Source organism: Pituophis catenifer, unplaced genomic scaffold (genome assembly GCF_029215685.1).
Source record: "Pituophis catenifer annectens isolate HBS135680 unplaced genomic scaffold, rPitCat1.0.hap2 SCAF_21, whole genome shotgun sequence".
In the NCBI taxonomy this organism is placed as follows: Eukaryota; Metazoa; Chordata; class Lepidosauria; order Squamata; family Colubridae; genus Pituophis; species Pituophis catenifer.
This window is the reverse complement of record NW_027256901.1, coordinates 958798-980874: the sequence shown is the minus strand read 5'-3', so window position 1 is coordinate 980874 and position 22077 is coordinate 958798. Positions and strand designations below refer to the sequence as shown.

General features: G+C 42.3%; 1 protein-coding gene across 1 annotated transcript in view; it reads right to left on the bottom strand.

Moving 5' to 3' along the window:
* Positions 1–327: 327 nt before the first annotated feature.
* LOC139326266 (uncharacterized) overlaps positions 328–22077 on the bottom strand; it is a 39138-nt gene continuing 17388 nt past the window's right edge. The window contains 3 exon segments of the mRNA XM_070956422.1: positions 328–844; positions 1466–2277; positions 5719–7637. Coding sequence (XP_070812523.1) covers positions 328–844; positions 1466–2277; positions 5719–7637 — 3248 coding nt within the window.

Sequence of the window (22077 nt, the reverse complement as noted above, 5' to 3'; positions counted from 1 at the left end):
GAAGAGCGGAGAAGCGACTAAGGGGGGCGGGAGGGACAAGGGAAGCCCCTTATCTGGATGCAGTTCAAAGGGGCTGTTAAATCGTGGGTGATTGAAGGAAGACTCGACACAATGTAACTGTAACTCTTTTATTTAACTCCAGAAACAGCAATGGCTATTCTAGCCTGGGCAGCCCTTTATATAGGAAGGAGCTGTCCCCGGCTGCAGCCACTCATGTGCCTCCAAATTTCCCGCTCTCAGGACTAATTCCTGATTGGCTTATTTGAACTGTTACTTGATATCTAACACTCCTCCCCCCTAGTTCAGTGTCCGCCAGTCCGGGGTCTCTTATGCTACGTAGTCGCGTAAGTAGGCGGGCCGTTTGGAGATTCGACCGGACCTGCGCAGTTCAGTCGTCCCGGTGCCCTCGGGTTGGGAGGTTGAGGTCCGCTGCTCTCTCTGTGTGGGCTTCAGAACTCTCTCGAACTCGGTCTCCGGCATGGATTCGCCTCCTTCTCCCACTTTACTTGGCTGTCCCCTCCGGCTCCTTTCGGCACCTGTCACCTCCTCCGTGGTCTCAGGTACGTGCTTGCTGTTATCTTCTTCCGGGCTGGTGTTTGGCGTGTCCAGACCCGGCATTTGTGTATTGGCCCGCTCTGGTACTGCTTGCTTGTCTTTTCCTTCCCCCTGGTTGTTGTGCTGGGGTTCACTCTCGACTCTCGTTAATCTTCCTCTGAGCTGGTCGATGTGCCTTTTCCAGAGCTGGCCGTCTGTTGTTTGGACCCGGTAGGACAGGGGCCCCGTCACCTGGGTTATTGTTGCTGGTACCCAGAGTGGGTTTCCGCTCAGGTTTTTTGCGTATACTCTGTCCCCTGGCTGGAACTCCCGGATTCTGCTCGTGGAGTCAGTTGGCTTCTCTGTGCTGTACTGCGGGTGCAGTCTGTCCAGAGGGGATCTCAGCTTACGGCCCATTAATAATTCTGCTGGGCTTCGGTGGGTCGTGGCGCTTGGTGTAATGTGCTGGATGGCTAATAGTTTATCTAATTTGGCCTGAATGTCCCCTGGGCCTAGTCTCATAAGCGTCTCCTTTGTAGATCTCACCATCCGTTCCGCTAGACCATTCGTCGATGGTTTTTTCGGGGCGGATAACGCGTGCCTTATTCCTTGGTCAGCGAGGAACATCTCGAAGGTGTTTGATGTGAATGGTGGTCCGTTGTCAGAAACTATGAGGTCGGGAATTCCATGTGTGGTAAATAGGCATCTCAATACTTTAATCACTGCGTCTGCTGTGGTTGTTGTCATGAGTACTACTTCGAGCCACTTCGAATATGCGTCCACGATGACTAGGAACGTATTCCCTTTGCAAGGCCCTGCTAAGTCGATGTGCAATCTGGCCCATGGTGTTCCCGGGTTTTCCCAGTCGTGGACAGGGGCTGAGTTTGGTGCCGCCCTTGACTCTTGGCAGTTAGTGCAGGAGGATACCCACGTCTCGATTTCCTTGTCCATCCCGGGCCACCACACATAGCTTCTGGCCAGAGCTTTCATCCTCACGATCCCCGGGTGCCCGTCGTGGAGTAATCTGAGTGTCTGTTGTCTTAGTGTGTTTGGAACAACGACTCTATCCCCCCACAACACGCACCCCCTTAGTCCTGACAGTTCATTTTGCCTCCGTTTGTATGGCAGGAACTCTGTGCTTATGTCTTTTTCTTCCGGCCACCCCTTCCAGATCCAATTTAAAATTCGCACCAGTATTTTGTCCTTCGAGGTGGCCCTTGCGATGTCAGCTGCAGATATTCGGGCTTCCTCCATCGTCTCGATTAGCAGTGTGTTCATCGCTGGCGCTGGATCCTCTCCCGTTTCTGGGAGTGGGCACCTGCTGAGGGCGTCTGCATGGTCGATTGATTTCCCCAGGTGGTGGAGCAGTGTGTAATCGTAGGCCGCCAGGAATTCCACCCATCTTAGCATTCTGGGCGACAAAACGGGGGGTGTTGGTTTGTCCCCTGCTATGATGCCTAACAATGGCTTGTGGTCGGTTATTAGTTCGAAACTCCGACCGTAGAGATACTCATGGAACCTTTTTATTCCGGCTACTGCGGCTAACGCCTCTTTGTCCAATTGGCTATAGTTCCGTTCAGGTTTTGACAAAGTCCGGGAGAAAAATGCAATGGGGGCCTCTGTTCCATTTGGCATCTTGTGGCTCAATACAGCTCCGATGCCGAAAGGGGATTCATCGCAAGTTAGTCTTATTGGTAATGTCCTGCTGTATTGCACCAAAATTCTGTCCGAAGTTAAGAGGTTCTTTTTTTTATTGCAAAAGTTTTACAATTACATTTTCACCCCTTTTTTTTTCCCCACCACCCACCCCAGACTTCCCAACCTCCCTAACCCTCCCTAACCCTCCCCTCCCCCCCAGACTTCCACACAATATACTCATATCAGGTAAAAAAAAAACCCTTAGTATAAAACTTGTATAAAACTTGAACCCCTCCCTCCCCCTTATAATTTTTCTTTTTATCTTCATTACATTAAAATATTTCTAATACATTATTTTCAAATAAAAGCTATTTGATACTTCCTAGTTTGAAATTTGTTCTGAACATATTCTATCCACTTTTTCCATTCCCATTCATAAGTCTCTTGTGAACAGTCTTTTAAGTATGCTGAAATCTTCGCCATCTCTGCAAAACTGGCCATCTTCAAAGTCCATTCCTCAATAGTGGGCAAAGCTTCATTTTTCCAGTATTTACCTATCAACAATCTTGCTGCTGTTATCATATACAATATCAATTTTGTTTCACCCAATGTAAAACCCTTAACTATACCCAATAAGAACAATTGTGGAGAGAATTGAATTTTTTTCTTCAAGACATTCTGCATGACCCACCAAATTTTTATCCAAAAAGCCTTAACTTTCCTACAGGTCCACCAAACATGATAATATGTAGCATCCAAACATTCACATCTCCAACATTTTGGCTGAACATTAGGGTACATACATGACAACTTTTTAGGGTCTAAATGCCATCTATAAAACATTTTATAGAAATTTTCCCTCAAATTCTGCGACTGTGTAAATTTCTTTTCAGATAGACATAGATCCTTCTCTAGGATTGATTTCATTTTGTTGTCAGATGATTTACTTGTTAAGACAAAAAGAACAAAGATTTTTCCAAGAACTTTGACTGACCATAGCCCAGTATGGATAGAAATTGAGATAGGTAAGACTGAGAGACGTTCTTGGAGATTAAATGAGAACTTGTTCAGATATGAAAAAAATATAACAGAACTCAAAAAGCACTTGAAAGAATTTTTTGAAATAAATTTGAATAAAGGCACCCCAATAGATATTGTGTGGGATGCAAGCAAAGCTTATATGAGAGGGGTGCTTATCTATATGAACTCTAAACATAGATTGATTCGACAAAAGAAAAGATCTGAACTGGAAGCAGAAATAAAGAATAAAGAACAGTTACTTATTAAAAATCCAACAGATGAAAGAATATCTGGTGCTATAAAACTTCTGAAAGACCAATTTCAAATGCTTATGGCGGAACAAGTTGCAACAAACTTACAATATGCGAAGCATAACACATTTTGTAACGCTAATAAACCGGGCGGATGGTTGGCCTATACATTGAGGAAAAAACAGAGTATACGGACTATTGATAGTATTGATATTGGAGGGAAAGAAATTTTTCATCAAAAATTAATTAAAGAAGCTTTTGTGGATTATTACACTAAATTATATGCTAAAGAGGATGTGCAGAATGGACTTATAGAAAAATACCTAGATGATAAAAGACTTACAAAAATTACTGACCAACAAAATGAAAGAATGAATTATCCTATAACAGAGGAGGAGATAATAGTAGCAATTAAACAATTAAAAACAGCTAAAGCTCCTGGTACGGATGGTTTGACTGCAGTCTATTATAAAACTTTGCAAGCCGAAATGGTGGAACAACTTAGAGACCTATTTTGCAATATTCAACAAGGGGGTAAAATACCCCCATCATGGACAACAGCTTACATATCTTTGATACCAAAAGAGCAAGCCGGTCCTAAAAAACCGGAGAATTATAGACCAATATCTCTTCTGAATACTGATTATAAAATTTATGCGAAAGTATTAGCCAACAGGTTGATGCCAGTAATCCAAAAGGTGATTCATGATGATCAAGCGGGATTTATCGAGGGTAGATACATGAAGGACAATGTAAGGCAAGTAATAGATCTATTGGAATATCTTGAGAAGAATAAACAGATCCCTGCAGTGCTGGTTTTCTTGGATGCAGAGAAGGCCTTTGATAGAGTGGATTGGAATTTTCTACTAAAGACTTTAAAAAAGATGAACTTTGGGGATCAATTTATACAGGCGATTGCAGCAATTTATCAAGAGCAAAAGGCACAGATTATTATTAATGGAAGTTTGACAACAGAGTTTAAAATTGAAAAAGGAACAAGACAGGGATGTCCGCTGTCCCCACTTTTATTTATTTTAACACTAGAAGTCTTGTTAAATACAATACGGGACTCTAAAATCTTGAAAGGTATAATGATAAGGCAAGAGGATTACAGAATAAAGGCATTTGCAGACGATCTAGTTGTTACCCTAACACAGCCAATGGAATCAATAATCCTGATGAACGACATTATACAAGACTATGGTAAAGTTTCAGGTTTTAGACTGAATCATAAAAAGACTAAGATGATAGTTAAAAATATGACACAAGATCGTAAACACGAGCTTGAAAGGAGGGCAGGTTTTGAGGTTGTACCAAGGGTAAAATATCTAGGAGTTCAGGTTGCAGAATCAAATATGAAATTGTTTCAAAATAATTATGAGGTGTTGTGGCGAGAGGTGCAGAAAGATATGGAGACTTGGAAAAAACTGCAACTGTCTCTACTTGGAAGAATAGCAGCAGTCAAGATGAACATTTTGCCAAGATTTCTTTTTTTGTTTCAAATGATTCCGGTGCTTAAAAGTGATAAACAATTGAAAGTGTGGCAAACTGGAGTGAATAAGTTTGTCTGGAACGAGAAAAAGCCGAGAGTGAAATTGAAAATTATGCAAGATGCTCCAGAAAGGGGAGGTCTTAAACTTCCAAACCTACAACTATATTATGATGCAGCAGCTTTGACTTTAACAAGCGATTGGTTTGGAAGGAAAAAGACTGGAATACTGAATGTAGAAAGTTTTGATCTTGAATATGGATGGCATGCCTACTTATTTTATGACAACAAAGTCGACAAAGTATTTAAAAGCCATATACTTAGAGACTCTTTGATGAGAGTTTGGAAGAAGCACCGATTCAAATGGGATTATAAAATACCGCTATGGTTGGATCTTGGTCATACTTTGTGGAATACAAATATAATGTCACTCGGGGGGGTTTTATATAAAGAGGTTCTTTTTACAGATGCGGGCAGATGGCAGCTGAAGACATTACAGACATTGTTGGCTGAAGGGATTAATTTAACTTGGCTACAATATAATCAACTGCAATTGAGATGGAAAGAGGACCAAAAAATTGGTATTATGTTGCATGAGGAAGAATTGGTTAGACATATAAAAGAGAAAGGTCCAATGCATATTAAAAGGCTCTATAATGTTTTGTTAGAAAGGGATTCAGAAACCGAATTAGTTAAAGATTGTATGATTAAGTGGGCACAAAATTTTGAAGAACCAGTGATGTTGGAAACATGGGAAAAAATTTGGGTTCAGAATGTTAAATTTACACAGTTGAAGAGGTTCTTTATATCTTCGAACGCTTTCCTCTCTCGCTCCCCCCATTTCCATTCTGCCTTCCTGTCCAGCAGCCGGTGAAGTGGTTCAGCAGTGGTAGCTTTCTGCGGTAGGAAGATATTATAAAAGTTAAGCAACCCCAAAAATGCCTGCAGTTCGGTTTTATTTTTTGAGGTGGGTGCTTCCTTGATCGCTCTCAGCTTTCCGGGGGTGGGTGTAATTCCCGACTCATCTATCAAGTATCCCAGGAACTCGACCTGAGTCTCTGCTAGTTGGCACTTGTCCCTTTTAACTTTGAGTCCCACTTTCTGGAACCTTGTCAGCACCTCCCTCAGCTGCTGCTTCAATTGAGCCGTGTCCCTTGCTGATATTAACACATCGTCGAAATATGGGATGACTCCTTCGATTCCCTGTAGGAGTCGTTCCATCAGGCTTTGGAACAGCCCGGGCGCTACGCTCACCCCAAATTGCAGTCTCTTACATTTGAATGCGCCCCTGTGTGTAACGATAGTTTGTGCTTCCGCAGTGGCTTCATCTACGGGCAGCTGCTGGTATGCTTGTGCTAAGTCCAATTTTGCGAAGATTCTTCCCCTCCCCAAGGAATGCAAGAGGTGTTGGACTACTGGTACGGGGTATGCGCTTTGTTGGAGCGCCTTATTTAATGTACTTTTATAGTCTCCGCACAAGCGTACTGACCCGTCAGGTTTAATCGGTGTCACGATGGGGGTTTCCCATCTCGCGTGGTCTATTGGCTCTAACACTCCCTGCGCAACCAGTTTATCTATTTGTTCGTCTATTTTTGGCTGTAGCGCAAAAGGGACTCTCCAGGGTTTGATTCGGATTGGGGCTACCTGGGGGTCTAAATTGAATGAGATTGGGGACCCTTTGTACTTGCCTAGCTCGTTGTTAAACACCTCTGCGAACTCCCTCATCAGGTCCTCCTCCCAGGTGTCGTTTCCGATGTGATCGACGCCGGTGATGGCTAGCCCCAGTGGCTCGAACCACTCCATGCCCAGCAGGCTGAGCCTGTCTCTGTCCACAATCGTGAGGGGTAGCGTGGCTTTGAATGTCTTGTAGGCGACGTTGAACTTGCCAATGCCTACCACAGGGATTCGGTTCCCTTGGTAGTTGATGAGGGTGAGGCGCTGTCATTTGAGGTCGCGGGCTGTGATGTGTGGCAGGAGCTTCTTGATTGTTGTCCAGGATACCATCGATAGGCTGGATCCCGAGTCCACCTCCATTTTGCAGGGTCTCCCCTCAATCAAAACTGTCGCCGCCATCTTATTTGCCCTTCCCGCGCTGGCATGGCCGATCACAATGGCTTGATGGGTCTCGCCTCGATCCGCCCGGTGGTCATCGTTTCTTTGTCTTCGCCCAAACAGTTGTCTCTTTCCACTTGTCTGGAACTTTCTGTTGTTCGTTGGCGATCGGGGGGGTCTGGTCCTCCTGGAGGCTGGCTGGGATGCCCTGCAGACCCTCGCTATGTGCCCTTTCTTTTCACATCTTTGGCAGATAGAGTCCCGGAATCTGTATTCGGCTCTCGGGTGGTTCCCTTCGCATCCTGAGCACCAGGCCTCTCTCTTCCCCTGTTGTCTCTCCTTACGATCGGCTCGAAGGTGATGGACTTCATCCTCCTCGTCCTCTTCCTCCGAACCCGATTCCACTCTTTCATAGTGCACAGCCGCCTCCTCCTTTACGGGCGGCCCGCTTTTCATTTTCTTCATAGCCGCCGCCAATTTCTGGGAAGCTTCAGTTGCGGATGCTTCTTCCAAGGCCTCCTTGAATGTAATTTGAGGCCGGGCCAGCAACCTACTCTGTAACGTGAGGTCCCTCAGTCCCAGTACTAGACAGTCCCTCATGACCTCTTCTAGATTCAGGAAATCGCATGCGGCAGCTATTTCTCGCAAAGTCGCTGTTAGGGTGTGTGTAAAAAGTATTTGTTGCTTGTGCAACGAGCAGAGCAGAAACACACAGGGAAGGAGATAAACGTCCAGCTCGTGTGAGAATAATACTTTATAGATAAAAAGAGAATAAGCAGTCTCGGTGTAAGTAAAACAGTCCAAGGTCATAAACAGTAATATCAGTCCAGTAAGTATCTTCCCTTACCAAAGCAAACAGACTTTAGTAACTCTTGGTATATAGTACCATATAATAGACACAATAGGCAACAGGATACAATTAGGTATCAATCCGGAAGAAGCAGGAAGAACCAGGAAGAAGGAACGCTTCTCTGTGCTGCTTATTTATGCACTGTAGCCTAATTACAGGGTTCAGCAAACCCTGATTACGTGGCTCAGTTGTTTCTTAAAGAAACAGATATATTGCCTGACCAACAAGTTAGGAGTAAGCTGCAAGCTAAACCTAACATTCTCCCCATTGGGCAGGACAATATACACAATAGATACAGAAACAAAAATACACATGCATTGTACAGTGGTATCAGTTACATTTCAGATTCTTAATCCAAATCTTTCACAACAATTGGTGTGTTTAATGGCACCTTGCGCTTTAGTAAAATTATCGGCAATATTGTCCTCTGATGCGCAATATTCCAATGTAATCATGTTATCCTTAACACATTGCCGAACATTCAGATAACGTATATCAGTGTATTTAGTCCTTGCCTTTACAGCAAGATTCGTTGCCATTTTAATGGCTGCCTGGTTATCTTCATAAACCGTAATAGGATAATCCATTTTGAATCCAATATCTTCCATCAACTGTTTATAATAAATCAGTTCAGTACATGTAAGTGATAGACAAGAAAACTCCGCTTCCATGGTAGACAAACTGATGTGTTTCTGGCGAATTGATCTCCATCCAATCAGGCAGTTATCCAACATGATTGCTATTCCAGACGTAGATTTTCTGGCAAAACTGGCATCAGCATATGCCTTTAATATCATATTGGCATTTGGTTCTAAATACATAGCAAAATGTAATGTTCTTTTAAGATACCTAAGAACACGTTTAGCAGCCTGCCAATGCCTATCAGTAGGCTCTGAACTATATTGTGCTAGTTGATTAACACTAAAAGCTATATCAGGCCGTGTCCAGTTGCTCAAATACGACAAACTGCCTATTAATGATTGATACAGTTCTTTACTGAACTGTGGACTCTGCAAACTATCCTGCTGGAATTCCTGTGTCATAGGAGTCTTGGCAGGTTTACATAATTCCATCCCATATTTGTTCAACAATTTGCAGATCTTATTAGATTGTGATATTTTAAATCCTCTAGATGTTTTCAGGATATCCAGCCCTAGATAATGCCGTATATGTCCTAGATTTCTAAGTTTAAATTTTGTTTGCAACTGACCGATAATCTCTCTGGCCTCAGCGTCAGTTCTGGTAATTATGGCAATGTCATCTGTAAAGAGTAACAAGAATGAAACACATCCATCCTGTTCTTTTTTAAACAGACATTTATCTGCTACGCCCTCATAGAACCCAATGTTATGTAATTCCTGCACTATACATTGGTTCCACTTGTAACCTGATTGCCTTAAACCATATAGGCTTTTTTGTAGCCTCCAACACTCAGTTCTATCCTGTGTATCATAACCAGGAGGTTTCTTCATATATATTGTATGCCTCAACGGAGTGTTCAAGTAAGCTGTCTCGACATCTATATGAGTAATAGAGCATTTATTTCTAGCTGCCCAAACAAGCATCGTTCTCAAAGTGCTCGCTCGTAAACTTGGAGCAAAAACCTCATCATAGTCTCTATCTGTCTGTGAGAACCCTTGTGCAACAAGCCGAGCCTTATGGGTTACTACCCCATCTACACTTTTCTTTACCTTATAGACCCACCTACAGCCTATAAGTTTCTCATTTGGTGGTATTCTTACAACTTCATAGACACCAAGCCTCTTCAAAGAATCAATTTCTCTATCCATTGCCTCTTGCCAGGCTTTTTGCTCCTTTTCTGGATATAATTTTATATCATGATAACTGGATGGTTCGATATCTACTTGGCAAACCACTGTGGCTTTATAGCGATCTGGTGGATGCCGGTCCCTGAAAGATCGTCTAGGCATAACAGGACTAACATCAGGTATATTGGGTTCATCCTCCCCTAACCCTGATTCCTGTTCCTGTTCTTCCACCTTAATAGATGGTTTATCATCCATCTCAGATGAACTATCATCAGGAATATGGTCCATCTTAACATCAATATCTGTAAAACCATAGTCTGATTTTTCTAACCTGTCCCAGCCTTCATGTTCTAGGAATTTAGCACTAGTGCTACACAAAACTTTTGTTGTTCCTGTTTCCCAGAACCTATAGGACCTATGGTTAGCCTCATAACCAACAAAAATCATTTTCTTTGCTCTCTGTTGGTCCTTCCTTCTCTGACTAACTGGTATATGCACCCAGGCTGGTGCACCAAAAGTATGAATATAACTTAAATCAGGCTTCCTCCCGTGCCATAAAGTAAAAGGAATTTTTCCTGTAGAGGAGTGCACCACATTATTTAAAATATGATTGGCACATAGTATTGCTTCTCCCCACAATTTATCAGGTAAACAAGCATCAGCCAGCATAGTCCTAGTCATAGCTTGTAGGGTCTGGCCTCTTCTTTCAATGTATGCATTATGTTCTGGCCGAAAAGGGGCAGAACGTTTATGCTGTATCCCAGCATCCTTCAAAAACTTAGCCAACTGATGGTTAGTAAACTCAGTTCCATTGTCAGTAACAATGCATTTCACTTTAAACCTCTGCTTCCTTTCTACAAAACGAAGCCAATTTGTGATACATTGGAACGTATCACTTTTGGACTTCATAAGGTAGCAAAAACCATATCTGGTAAAGTGATCAACTATACTCAAAATATAGCATGCTCCCCCTAAACTGGGTTTCTTTGGCCCTATTAAGTCTAAAAAGACTACCTCCAAAGGTTTAGTTGTTTTAAACCCATTGCAGTGGTTTGCAGGTGTAACTTTACTTTTATGCTAGTTACAAGTATTACAGTTCAGGTATTTGCTGCAAGCCCTTAATTTTATGCCGTTAGACTGCTTAACAGTCGAATGCAACAACCTGAAATTCAGATGACCAAGCCTTCTATGTAATAAATGTACACATTCATCATGAGGCTTTACATTTCCAAATTTAGCTTTTGACTGAACTAACAGTAATGACTTATCCCTAATAACAAATAAGTCGTTATCTAAGTCTGCAGTAACTACAGTGCCTTCACATTCCAGCAAACATTTTGTTGCAATATTTTCAGGATCAGACTCAATAATATTAGTGAGAGTTAAAGGTTTAAATATACTTCGTTTTATTTACAATAGGCATTCTATATTCACTGAATATTCACAGATAGAAGCGAGGAAAAGGGTGTAGGTGGCTCCTTATATATACAATGGGTGGAGCTATAAGTGGGAGTGGTGAATTATGAATACATTAAGAAGTGAAGAACAAGTTAACCCCTGATACCCCATTCATATACTATTTACACATTAGAGAATAAGGCATTTACATCTGACAAATCCCCCTCTAAATGCCGATTCGTTATGCTACACCAATTACATTCAGATTCAGGACAATACAAGACATACAATTTAGATGTTAAATATTTGTGTTGCTTAGAAGGTAAAGGCTTTGTCAATATGTCAGCTAATTGTTCTGAAGTATCACAATGCACAGCTTTAATAAATCCATCCTGAGATAATTGCCTCACATGTTTAAATTTTATATCTATATGCCTGGACCTTTGTCCAATGGCATCAGATCTAGATATTTCAATGGCCGCTTTATTGTCTTCATGCATGACAAAAGGCAAAGCAGGTTTTTTCCAAACATCTGAAATTAAATCATTAAACCATACAAGGTTATTTGCAGCTTTGGATAAACAAACATATTCCGCTTCTGTCGTTGAAGTGGCTACTAGTTCTTGTTTTCCAGTATACCAGTAAACTGGACAGTCATTTAAGAGAAAAATATAACCAGATGTACTTTTTCTGCATGATGTGTCTCCAGCCCAGTCCGCATCTGCATAACATGCAAGCTTTGGTTCTTTATTATCACTAGGTTCTAATACTAAGCAAAAATCTAGTGTACTTTTCAGATATCTTAAAATTCTTTTAACAGCTTCCCAGTGATACATTGTTGGTTTGCTGACGTGTCTGGATAATAAATTGAGTGGTAAGGCGATATCTGGTCTAGTCCAATTAGATATATAAAGAAGTGAACCTATGATTGATCTATAAAACGTGTTATCCTTGAATTCAGGGGAAGATTCATCAGTATTTCTAAGAAAATCAGTTTGCATAGGAGTATCACAGGGTTTGGCATTGTTTAAATTGCATTTATTTAAAAGTTCTATAATCTTATCTCTCTGAGTAAGTTTGAATCCCCTTCTAGTCTTATTAATTTGAACACCAAGATATTTGTTCACTTTACCTAGAGATTTCAACGAGAAATGTTCATTTAACTTATTTACAAAAGTTTCTCTTCTCTCTTTGTGTTTTCCTATATACAAAATGTCATCTACATAAATCAACACAAATTCAATGTAATCATCACCCTTTTTGACAAAGAAACAGTTATCAGCAGTGGTAGCGTTGAAATCCATGGTCTGAAGTACTTTTACTAAACAATCATACCATCTTTTACCAGATTGTTTTAATCCGTATAAACTCTTGTTCAACAGCCAAATTTCATTTTTGTTGGTGTATTGACTGTGAGGTGCTCTTACGTATATTTCCTTATCTAGTTTTGCGTGTAGATATGCAGTCTGTATGTCATATTGAAATACATCAAGATTGAGTGCTGATGCTACCACTAGAGCTGTTTTGACACTCTCTGTTCTTACAGTGGGGGAATACGTGTCAGTATAGTCCTCCGGATATTTCTGTGCATAACCTTGTGCAACTAATCTAGCTTTATATAGAGTATTGCCTCCTTCTAAGTTCTTAATTTTATATATCCACCTGGTACCAATAATTGTTTTATCTTTAGGTGCAATTGCAGGTGTAAATACATTTAATCCTTGTAAACTTTCCATCTCTTTTTTCATAGCTAATTCCCATTTTTCTTTTTCTTCACGAGGGAGTTTTAACACTTCCTCATAAGTATTAGGTGTTATTGGCTCACCATCCATATGCATTATGTAATCTCTGTATTTATTCGGCATTTGATTTCTGTTGTTTCTAATGACTCTTTCAGGTTTGCTATTGTTATCATGCAAATATCTTGCTTCTTTTTTTGTTAGTGTGTCTGTCTTTATTTTGTGTTGGCTATTTGTCCAAGTTTTGGTTTTGCTTTTATATTTGTTGATATTCTGTTTTTCTATGGTCCCTTTCTCATGAGATTTTGTATCTTTACATTTATTTGGAAATATTTCATTAAGATGTAATTTAGACCAGTTGGCCTGTTCATGGAACACAGCTGTTCTGGAGACTATAAATTTGTTATTATTATCAATGAATCTGTACCCTTTGGTGCCAGTTTCATATCCCATAAATCTGAGTCTTCTGGATACGTTTTCTCCCTTTCTTCTCAACTGCTTAGGTATGTGTACGTCTGCAGTGACTCCAAATATGTGCATGTGTGCTAATTTTGGTTTCCTATTATACATTACTTCATATGGTGTCTTATTTACAATACTGGACCAGGTTCTATTTTGTGTGTAATTTGAATAATGTAAGGCTTCTGACCAAAATTGTTTGCTTAAGCCAGCATCCTCCAATGTGCATCTAATCATGGTTTGTAATGTGGAATTCTTTCTCTCTGCAATCCCGTTCTGAAACGCAGAAAATGGACTAGACGTGTAATGTAGCATTCCTCTATCCTTTAACCATTGGGAGAATTTTTTAGACATGAATTCACATCCCCTATCTGTCATAATTTGTTTTATTTTGATATTGTGTTGTGTTTCTATGCGTTTGTAAAATTCCTTAAATTTTTGAAAGGTTTCATCTTTGTGTTTTAATGTATAAACAAACCCATAACGGCTATAATCGTCTACTATTGTCAGGAAGTAACGTTTTCTATAGGTGATTGATGGAGTTAATGGGCCAACTAAGTCCATGTGTACTAAGTCAAAAATTTTGTTAGTTGATCTAGTAGATTTTCTTGGCCTGGGACTAGTTTTTAGTTTTGTAGATTTACATACTGAGCATTCCAAATAGTTTTCACAATTTTTTATTTTGACACCTTCTGCGTGTTCAGTCATTTTTTTGTACTACAGGAAAACTGGCATGTCCTAACTTCCTAAGTAAGATGTGAGCACACTCATCATGAATTGGTTTACCTATTTTTGGTTTTTTTTCATTGTGTGCATCTGCGTGATCATGAGATATTTTACATTCATCATTGTCACTGTTGCTAATATTTTCATCATCTGCTTCAATACAATCTTCCATATTTGAATCAATGTTATGCAACCATTTTTCCTTTGTTATCAGATAAGGTAGGCCTCCTTTAATCATCACAGTGCCTATATTTATTTTATTCTTCTCCAAAGTCGCTTTTCCCTTTGAGAAAACTATATTAATGTCAGAATCTCTACTTAGTTTTATGGCACTTAGTATGTTATGAGGTATTTCAGGTATTAACAATACCCCCTCTATTTTTCCTAGACCAGGCAAGGTTACATTTCCTCTGCCTAATACTTGAACCTTTTATTGGTTAGCTACCTTTATTACAAATTTATCTTCTGTAAATGAAGACAATATATTTTTGTTATTAGTGGTGTGATTAGTTGCTCCAGAATCAATAAGCCAATTATTGTTCTCATTTTGCTGTATTTTAGTGTTGTCTTGTTTATTTAATCCATTCAGTGAACCATATTTTCTATCCTTTGAATTATCTCTGCCCCCTCTATTCTCTTTGTAATTTGGTGGGCTTCTATATCTATGTCTATCTATGGAAGACTGTCTATAATTGTATTTGTTCCTATATTCTGACCTATGTCTTTCCTTTGAAATTTTGGGACAATCTCTTCTATTGTGTTCCCTGGATCCACAATTGTGACATTTAAATGTTTCATTATATTTTTCTTGGAAAGCTACTTTCCTATAAGGTTTGTGTTCTGTGTGATTGCTAGAACGATTTCTTCTTGAATTGTCTTCTGCTATCAATTTATTGGATAGACTTTCTATGGATAAATATCCTAGATTGATAGTGTCTAAATGTGACATAAAACTGTCCCATGATGAATCAAGTGAGTTGATAATAACACTTTTCATTGTTTGGTCTGAAATCACCTCCCCCCTCAAATGCAGCTCAGCTCTTATTTTGTTTAAAGATATTAAATGCTCACTTATGGAAACCCCTGGTTTCACTCTAGATGAAAAGAAATCCTTAGACATTCTTGTGGTGGTAGCCACACTATCGCTGTGAAACAAATTAAACATGCATTGAATAATTTCTGAAACAGTCAGATTAGGTTTGATGCTATGATACATTGCAGGAGACACACTAGATATTATTAAGAAAAATGCTCTATGGTGTAAACAATCTATTTTTAAAGTCCAAGGTCTTTTTGGGGGACTAGTGATAAAAAATAGTAAATTTTCCTTCATAAAGACAACCTGGAGCTGTTGATACCATTCTTGCAAATTAATGCCATCAACCCTTAGTTTTGGGAAGTCACTGGGTAAATTTCCGACATTATTTTGTCCATTACTTACGACCTGAGGTAGTCCGTGGTCTCGCAAGTGTAGAAAATTGCAAAACGGCATGGGGATGCTCGCAACGAGTCTGCGTGGTTCTCTCGCCAGTTCATGTCTTCCCGGACCGTCTGCGTAGTTTCGCGCATGCGCGTTGTCCATTTCTTCTTTAGAGTCGTCGTGGAAGGTTCTCTCCATTGCGGCTCGCTCGCTCTGCTCTGCTTCAGACGAGTCGGTCTCTGGTTCGACCTTGGGAGTTCTGACAACGGCGGCTGCTCTTCTTTTTCTTTTGGGGGCGTTGGCACTTGCTTCGGTCTGTGGTGTAGGGCGGAATTGACAAGGCTCTCTGGGTTCGGGCGTCGTCGCTTTAGAAGTCAGGATGGGAGCGGGCAGGTCTTGAGGTATCGGCTTGCTCGCTCGCTTCTTCGGTGGCTCTTTGGTAATTTTTAGTTTTGGCCCAAATGCAGCAAAAAGTGTTTTCATTGCTGATTTTATTTGGGATTTTGTTGAGTCATCTTCACTTTCTGATTCTGATTCTTCTGAGGAGTTCGAATCTTCTTTTTCATTTTCGTTGTCTGGTAACGTTTTTCGCGCCAGAAATTTTGAATTGAGCATTTTGATTGGCTCTGCTTCGCTCACCTTGGAGGCCTGTTGAAACCAAGATGGCTGCCATTCAAAATTTCGCGCGGGATCACTGTTTTTCTTCTTCGTAATGACTTTCTCTGCAGTCATATCACTCACTATTTTTGGGTCTTTAGACTTCTCATTAGTGATGTTTTTCTCTCTCGCTGCTCCGCTGTTCTTCAGCATTTCTTGGAGGTTCGCGATGAGGCTTTCATCATTCTTCTGGCTTTTTAATAGTTTTAATATCTCTGACCTGAGTTCGTTATTCTCTATTTCGATTTCCTCCTGGTCATCATTTTCGTCTATTATTTCTTCGTCTTCAGTGGTGTATTCTTCGGATTCTCTCGAAATTGCGTTTGTGGATTCGTTGATTATTTCTTGTTCTGTTTCCATTTCTTTGCTGTAGGCCCTGGTGTTGGGCCTATCTTTCTTAGACATTTTTAAGTTTTTATTGAGTCAATTAACCATCCTCTGCTACCAGCTTGTTGCAATATTTTCAGGATCAGACTCAATAATATTAGTGAGAGTTAAAGGTTTAAATATACTTCCTTTTATTTACAATAGGCATTCTATATTCACTGAATATTCACAGATAGAAGCGAGGAAAAGGGTGTAGGTGGCTCCTTATATATACAATGGGTGGAGCTATAAGTGGGAGTGGTGAATTATGAATACATTAAGAAGTGAAGAACAAGTTAACCCCTGATACCCCATTCATATACTATTTACACATTAGAGAATAAGGCATTTACATCTGACACATTTGTTGTTTTTAAAAGTTACTGTAAACCCAGAATGTAGTAATGACTTTACAGATAAAAGGTTATATTTCAAACTAGGGATATAAAGCATGGTAAAGGGTGCTTACTAATAGAACATTGAACAAGTCCCTCCCCAGCTACAGTCACATTCCAGCCATTAGCTAATTTGACCTTTTTAGTACTTTTCTTCATATATAGAAACAGTTTTCTGTTTCTTGATATGGATTGAGAGGCACCGCTATCAATCACCCACCAATCATCTCTTATATTATTAGATGAACTGGTTGCTAAATTACACCCTTTCCTGGGTTTAGCAGAGTTTCTAGCAGACACTTTCTTATTATTACAATATTTTGCAATGTGCCCCTTAGCCCCACATGCATAACAGCGTTTAACAATATTGACATTCTCATATACAGCTTCCACTTTTGGTTGCTGATGCATCCTTAACTGGTCTCGTTCTTGCCTACGTTTGGCCTCATCCAGTAACCTACCAGTTATACTGGCCAATGTTAGTTCATCTCTAGACAATACTTCTAATGATGAAACAAAAGAGTCATAACTGTCATCCAGCGATGAAAGAATAATATAAACTTGCTGCAGTTCAGTAAACACAAGGTCTTTCTCATGTAGCTCCTGGAAAAGCCCTGTCATGGAGTCCAGGTGAGCCATCATGTCTCCTCCTTTCTGAAGATGTAAGCAAAATAATTTCCGTGTCAGGTAGATATGGACACCCACAGAGTCACGAACATAGAGCTTCTTTAGCTTTGTCCAGCACCTCGCAGCAGACTCTTCGCCCTGGAAATGGACAAGTTGCTGGTCTCCCAGTGTCAGGCCAATGATGCATAAAGCACGCTCATTGTCCCTGTGAAACTTCGCTATCTTTTTGGCATCTTCTTCGTCAGCAGCATTCAATGCAGTTATGACCAGTGGATTATTAACCATGTCCCACAGTCCTTCTTTTCGCAAAAGTAGACAGCATTTTGTGGACCAGGTAACATAGTTTGTTCCATCCAACCAGGTTATGGTAGAATAACATGTACCTTGCTCAAAAGCCATCATCTTGACTACTACACCCACTGCCTGCACTTCTCACTTCCACAAAAACAAATTAAAGAGCCCTGGAACGTTCTGGGCCCATAACCAATGTTAGGGTGTGTGTAAAAACTATTTGTTGCTTGTGCAACGAGCAGAGCAGAAACACACAGGGAAGGAGATAAACGTCCAGCTCGTGTGAGAATAATACTTTATAGATAAAAAGAGAATAAGCAGTCTCGGTGTAAGTAAAACAGTCCAAGGTCATAAACAGTAATATCAGTCCAGTAAGTATCTTCCCTTACCAAAGCAAACAGACTTTAGTAACTCTTGGTATACAGTACCATATAATAGACACAATAGGCAACAGGATACAATTAGGTATCAATCCGGAAGAAGCAGGAAGAACCAGGAAGAAGGAACGCTTCTCTGTGCTGCTTATTTATGCACTGTAGCCTAATTACAGGGTTCAGCAAACCCTGATTACGTGGCTCAGTTGTTTCTTAAAGAAACAGATATATTGCCTGACCAACAAGTTAGGAGTAAGCTGCAAGCTAAACCTAACAGTCGCCATGAACGCACTGATCGTCTCTCCCTCTCTTTGGTCCCTCCGATAAAACCCATGCCTTCTTACCAGGGATGATGCTTGCGGTGCGTAGTGTGCCTTGAGTATTTCTTGCAGCGTTGTCCAGGTCATGGTCTTCAGATCGGCTGGGGCGGCAAGTGCCTTTGCCATTTTAAACACTGCCGGGCCGCAATGGGTGAGAAAAAGGGCCCTCTTTCTCTGCTCTGATAAGCTCAGCAGATCATTCGCCTCCATGAACATATAGAATCGCTCCATGTAAGCTTCCCAATCTTCCCTGGTTGGGTTGAATGGAGCGGGCGGTGTGATTGCAGACATGACGATAGCCGATGATCTGACCAGTATTATGCAGTGGATCGGATGGGTGGCTGATGATTGCTTGGAGATTGATGTGCAGTCCTGTTCCTTCAGATCCCACCTTCGTCGCCAATGTTAAATCGTGGGCGATTGAAGGACGACTCGACACAATGTAACTGTAACTCTTATTTAACTCCAGAAACAGCAATGGCTATTCTAGCCTGGGCAGCCCTTTATATAAGAAGGAGCTGTCCCCGGCTGCAGCCACTCACATGCCTCCAAATTTCCCGCTCTCAGGACTAATTCCTGATTGGCTTATTTGAACTGTTACTTGCTATCTAACAGGGGCGATTCTGACACAGCCACAGCCCCAAAAAGAGCCGCTTCCCTCCTTCCAAGAGCCTCCAACTTTGCCCCTCCTGCCTCTGCGTGGAGCCGGGGGGCCTCCCTCCCTCCCCGCCCGACGGCTGCAACCTCAGAGGGAGCGAAACCTTCCAGGGAGCCCGGTGGGGGCCGATCCGCTCCTCCCAAGCCTGGCTTCCCCGCCGCCGCCCCCTCCGCAGCGCCCGCCTCGCCCGCCTGCCTTGCAGCGTCTGTGGGGAGAGGCAGAGAGGCTTCCCCCCTGCAGCCCCCGGGGGTCCCTCCTCGGTTCAGAGCCCCAGAGGCCGCCTGCCTGCCCTCCCCCCCGGGCTTCTCCCGCTCCCAGATCCGGGGGCCACGCTTGCCTCCCCCGGGTCCTCTGGCCGCTCTCCTCGGTGGGGCCACCGCAGCCTCTGGAGCCAGAGCCCCGACATGGCCCGGGAGGGAAGAAGCCGGTCCAGGCACTCGCTCGCCCACTGCGCTCCGACTGGCTCACTGACGAGGCTCCCGGCCAGCCCCGAAGTGGCTCCTGCGGGGCTGAGACGGCGGGAAGGGTGGGGTGGGGAGGGGAGGGGAGGGCCTCAGGCAAACCCCTTGCTGGGGGTGGTCCTGCCCGACCTGGGCGCGAGGGAGCGGGACAGGAGGCTTGAGTGACAGCTGTCTATTCGGGGGAGGGAGGAGGGGAGAAAGGAGGCGCAGCTGCAGGAGGAGCCTTGGGTGCTGGGGGGGGGGGAGAAGGGGGGCCAGGAGTGCCCGGGGAGGGTGCAGAGAACCAAAGCCAGCCAAGGGACTTTTCTCCCCTCACTACAGTTTTCAAAGCAGCTTTAAAATAAAAGCCAAATGGGCGCCTTTGAGACAATCATGGGGAGATTGTGAGTTCTAGCTCTGCCTTAGGCATGAAAGCCAGTTGGGGGAGTTTGGACCAAGGTCCAGGAGGCTCTGAGTTCTAATCTTCCCACAGGCATGAAATCTTCCTGAGTGACTTTGGGCCAATCCCCAGGAGACTCTTGAGTTTTAGTCCCGCCTTAGTTCTTATTGATTGCGGGTGTGAAACATGGAAAATATTTTCTCAGATTGATGTGGGAGACCAAAATTGGGGATTCCTAGAGTGTGAGATGGCCGAGTGTCCAATATTGTGTGGTTTGATGGAGGAAAGTGAAATTGTGGGAAAAGACCAGTTCCATGTTGGGCAAAGCCATAAATCTCTCTGCCTTCTGCTTGTGGGAGAACCAGAGGGATTTGTGTGGTCACTGTGAATCTTAGACTGACTTTGGTCTTATCTCCTTAAAATGGACTTTGCAAATTATTCACAATTAGGAGCCATTCTGAAAGCTAAACATTGATTCCCAATTGATCAGCAATCTGTGTGGTTGGAGATCAGAACAGCTTCCATGGGTGCCTCTTCCTAGAAACCTGGAAGTCTCCCCCCCTCTATTCACCCCCTTCTTGGACCTGGATGTATATTATGCAGCACTGAAGGTTTGTGACCTGGTCAGTGATGCGGCTGCCTTTAGACAGGATCCCCTCAACCTCCTCCTGGGGAGAGTCTCAAGGTCCCCTTTCTCTGGGCATCTTCTCCAGCCCTTCACAGACAATACAAGCTTGGAAGAGGAGCAGAGAAAATGCTTTACGTACAAATTGTAAAGTGGAAAATTAAAGAGTCTGAAAACTGCTATTTTATTTCTCTGGTTGATGAAAAAAAATATATACAGTGGAAATTTCGTTACACACTTTAGTTTTTTTATTTTGTAAAGTACACACCAAAATAAAAACAATCCCAAACTGAAATCCCAGACAGCTGTTCTGCTGAACTCTTTCTGCAAAGGAGGTTTTTATGAGGAAATCAAGAAAGAATTATATAAGAGTGATGAAGATTTCCCTCCCCAGCTGAGAGCCAGTCAAACATGGCATTTCACATCATTCCGGCATTCTCAGGGAGAGGATCAGGCAACCAGGCTGGTTCCCACAGCTTCCTCCTGGCCTCTTTTCCTGCTCACTTTCTCTCACACACACTTTTAGCTCTAGGAAGAAGTGCCTGAATTATTTTCTATAAGGTGTCACATTCAGTAGCTGTTTCTGAAAAGCAAATTCCTCTAAATGACTTCTACAAAGTTCTCTTTAGCAAGATTTATTGAGCTGAAAGGAAAGGGAGATGCAAGAATTCCAGTCATTCAATAATTTCCAATTATGAAACATATAGATCAGTGGTGGGTTGCCCCCCATTTGGACCAGTTCTATAGAACCAGTAGTAAAACCAGGGTAAGGCTCCGCCCACTGATCCAGACGTCATCAAAAGCGATAAGCGCATACACAGAAGAGCAAGCACAATGCGAAACGATAGTAAAGGTAAATAGAACCCACCCCTGATATAGATATCCTTTTATTTGATTCCTGCATACTATCTAAATGGAAAGAATATCTCCTTTCAAACAAAAGAAATTTTAACAATTCTTTCAATATCATATTTGTGTTATATCTCATATTTTTACATTTATTCTGCATGTGAGCTGCTCTTTTGTGTTGAGGTCTGGCCTCAGAAGGATAATGTAGCACTTGGGGATGAAGATGCAGCCCAGCAGACCAGCACTGGAGGCCAGGATGGAGAAGACCTGCACAGCCACCATGAATTTCCCTTTGGTGCTCAGGTAGGTGGGCACAAAAGTCACCCAGACACTGCAGAAGACCAGCATGCTGAAGGTGATCAGCTTGGCTTCGTTGAAGGCCCCAGGCAGATTCCTGGCCAGGAAAGCCACCGTGAAGCAGATGGCAGCCAGGAAGCCCATGTAGCTGAGGGTGACGTAGAACATGACAACGGCCCCTTCGTTGCATTGCAGGATGATCTCTCCAGGCTGGGAGTGGAGGTCAGAGTCAGGGAAGGGGGCAGAAACTCCCAACCAGGTGAAGGAGATGATAATTTGGACTGCAGAACAAGAAAGGATGATGGAGTTGGCCAAGCTCTTCCCCAACCATCTCTTCACTCGGTTTCCTGGTTTTGTGGCCAGGAAGGCCAGCACCACCGTGATGGTTTTGGCCAAGAGAGAAGAAACAGCAACTGAGAAGATGATGCTGAAA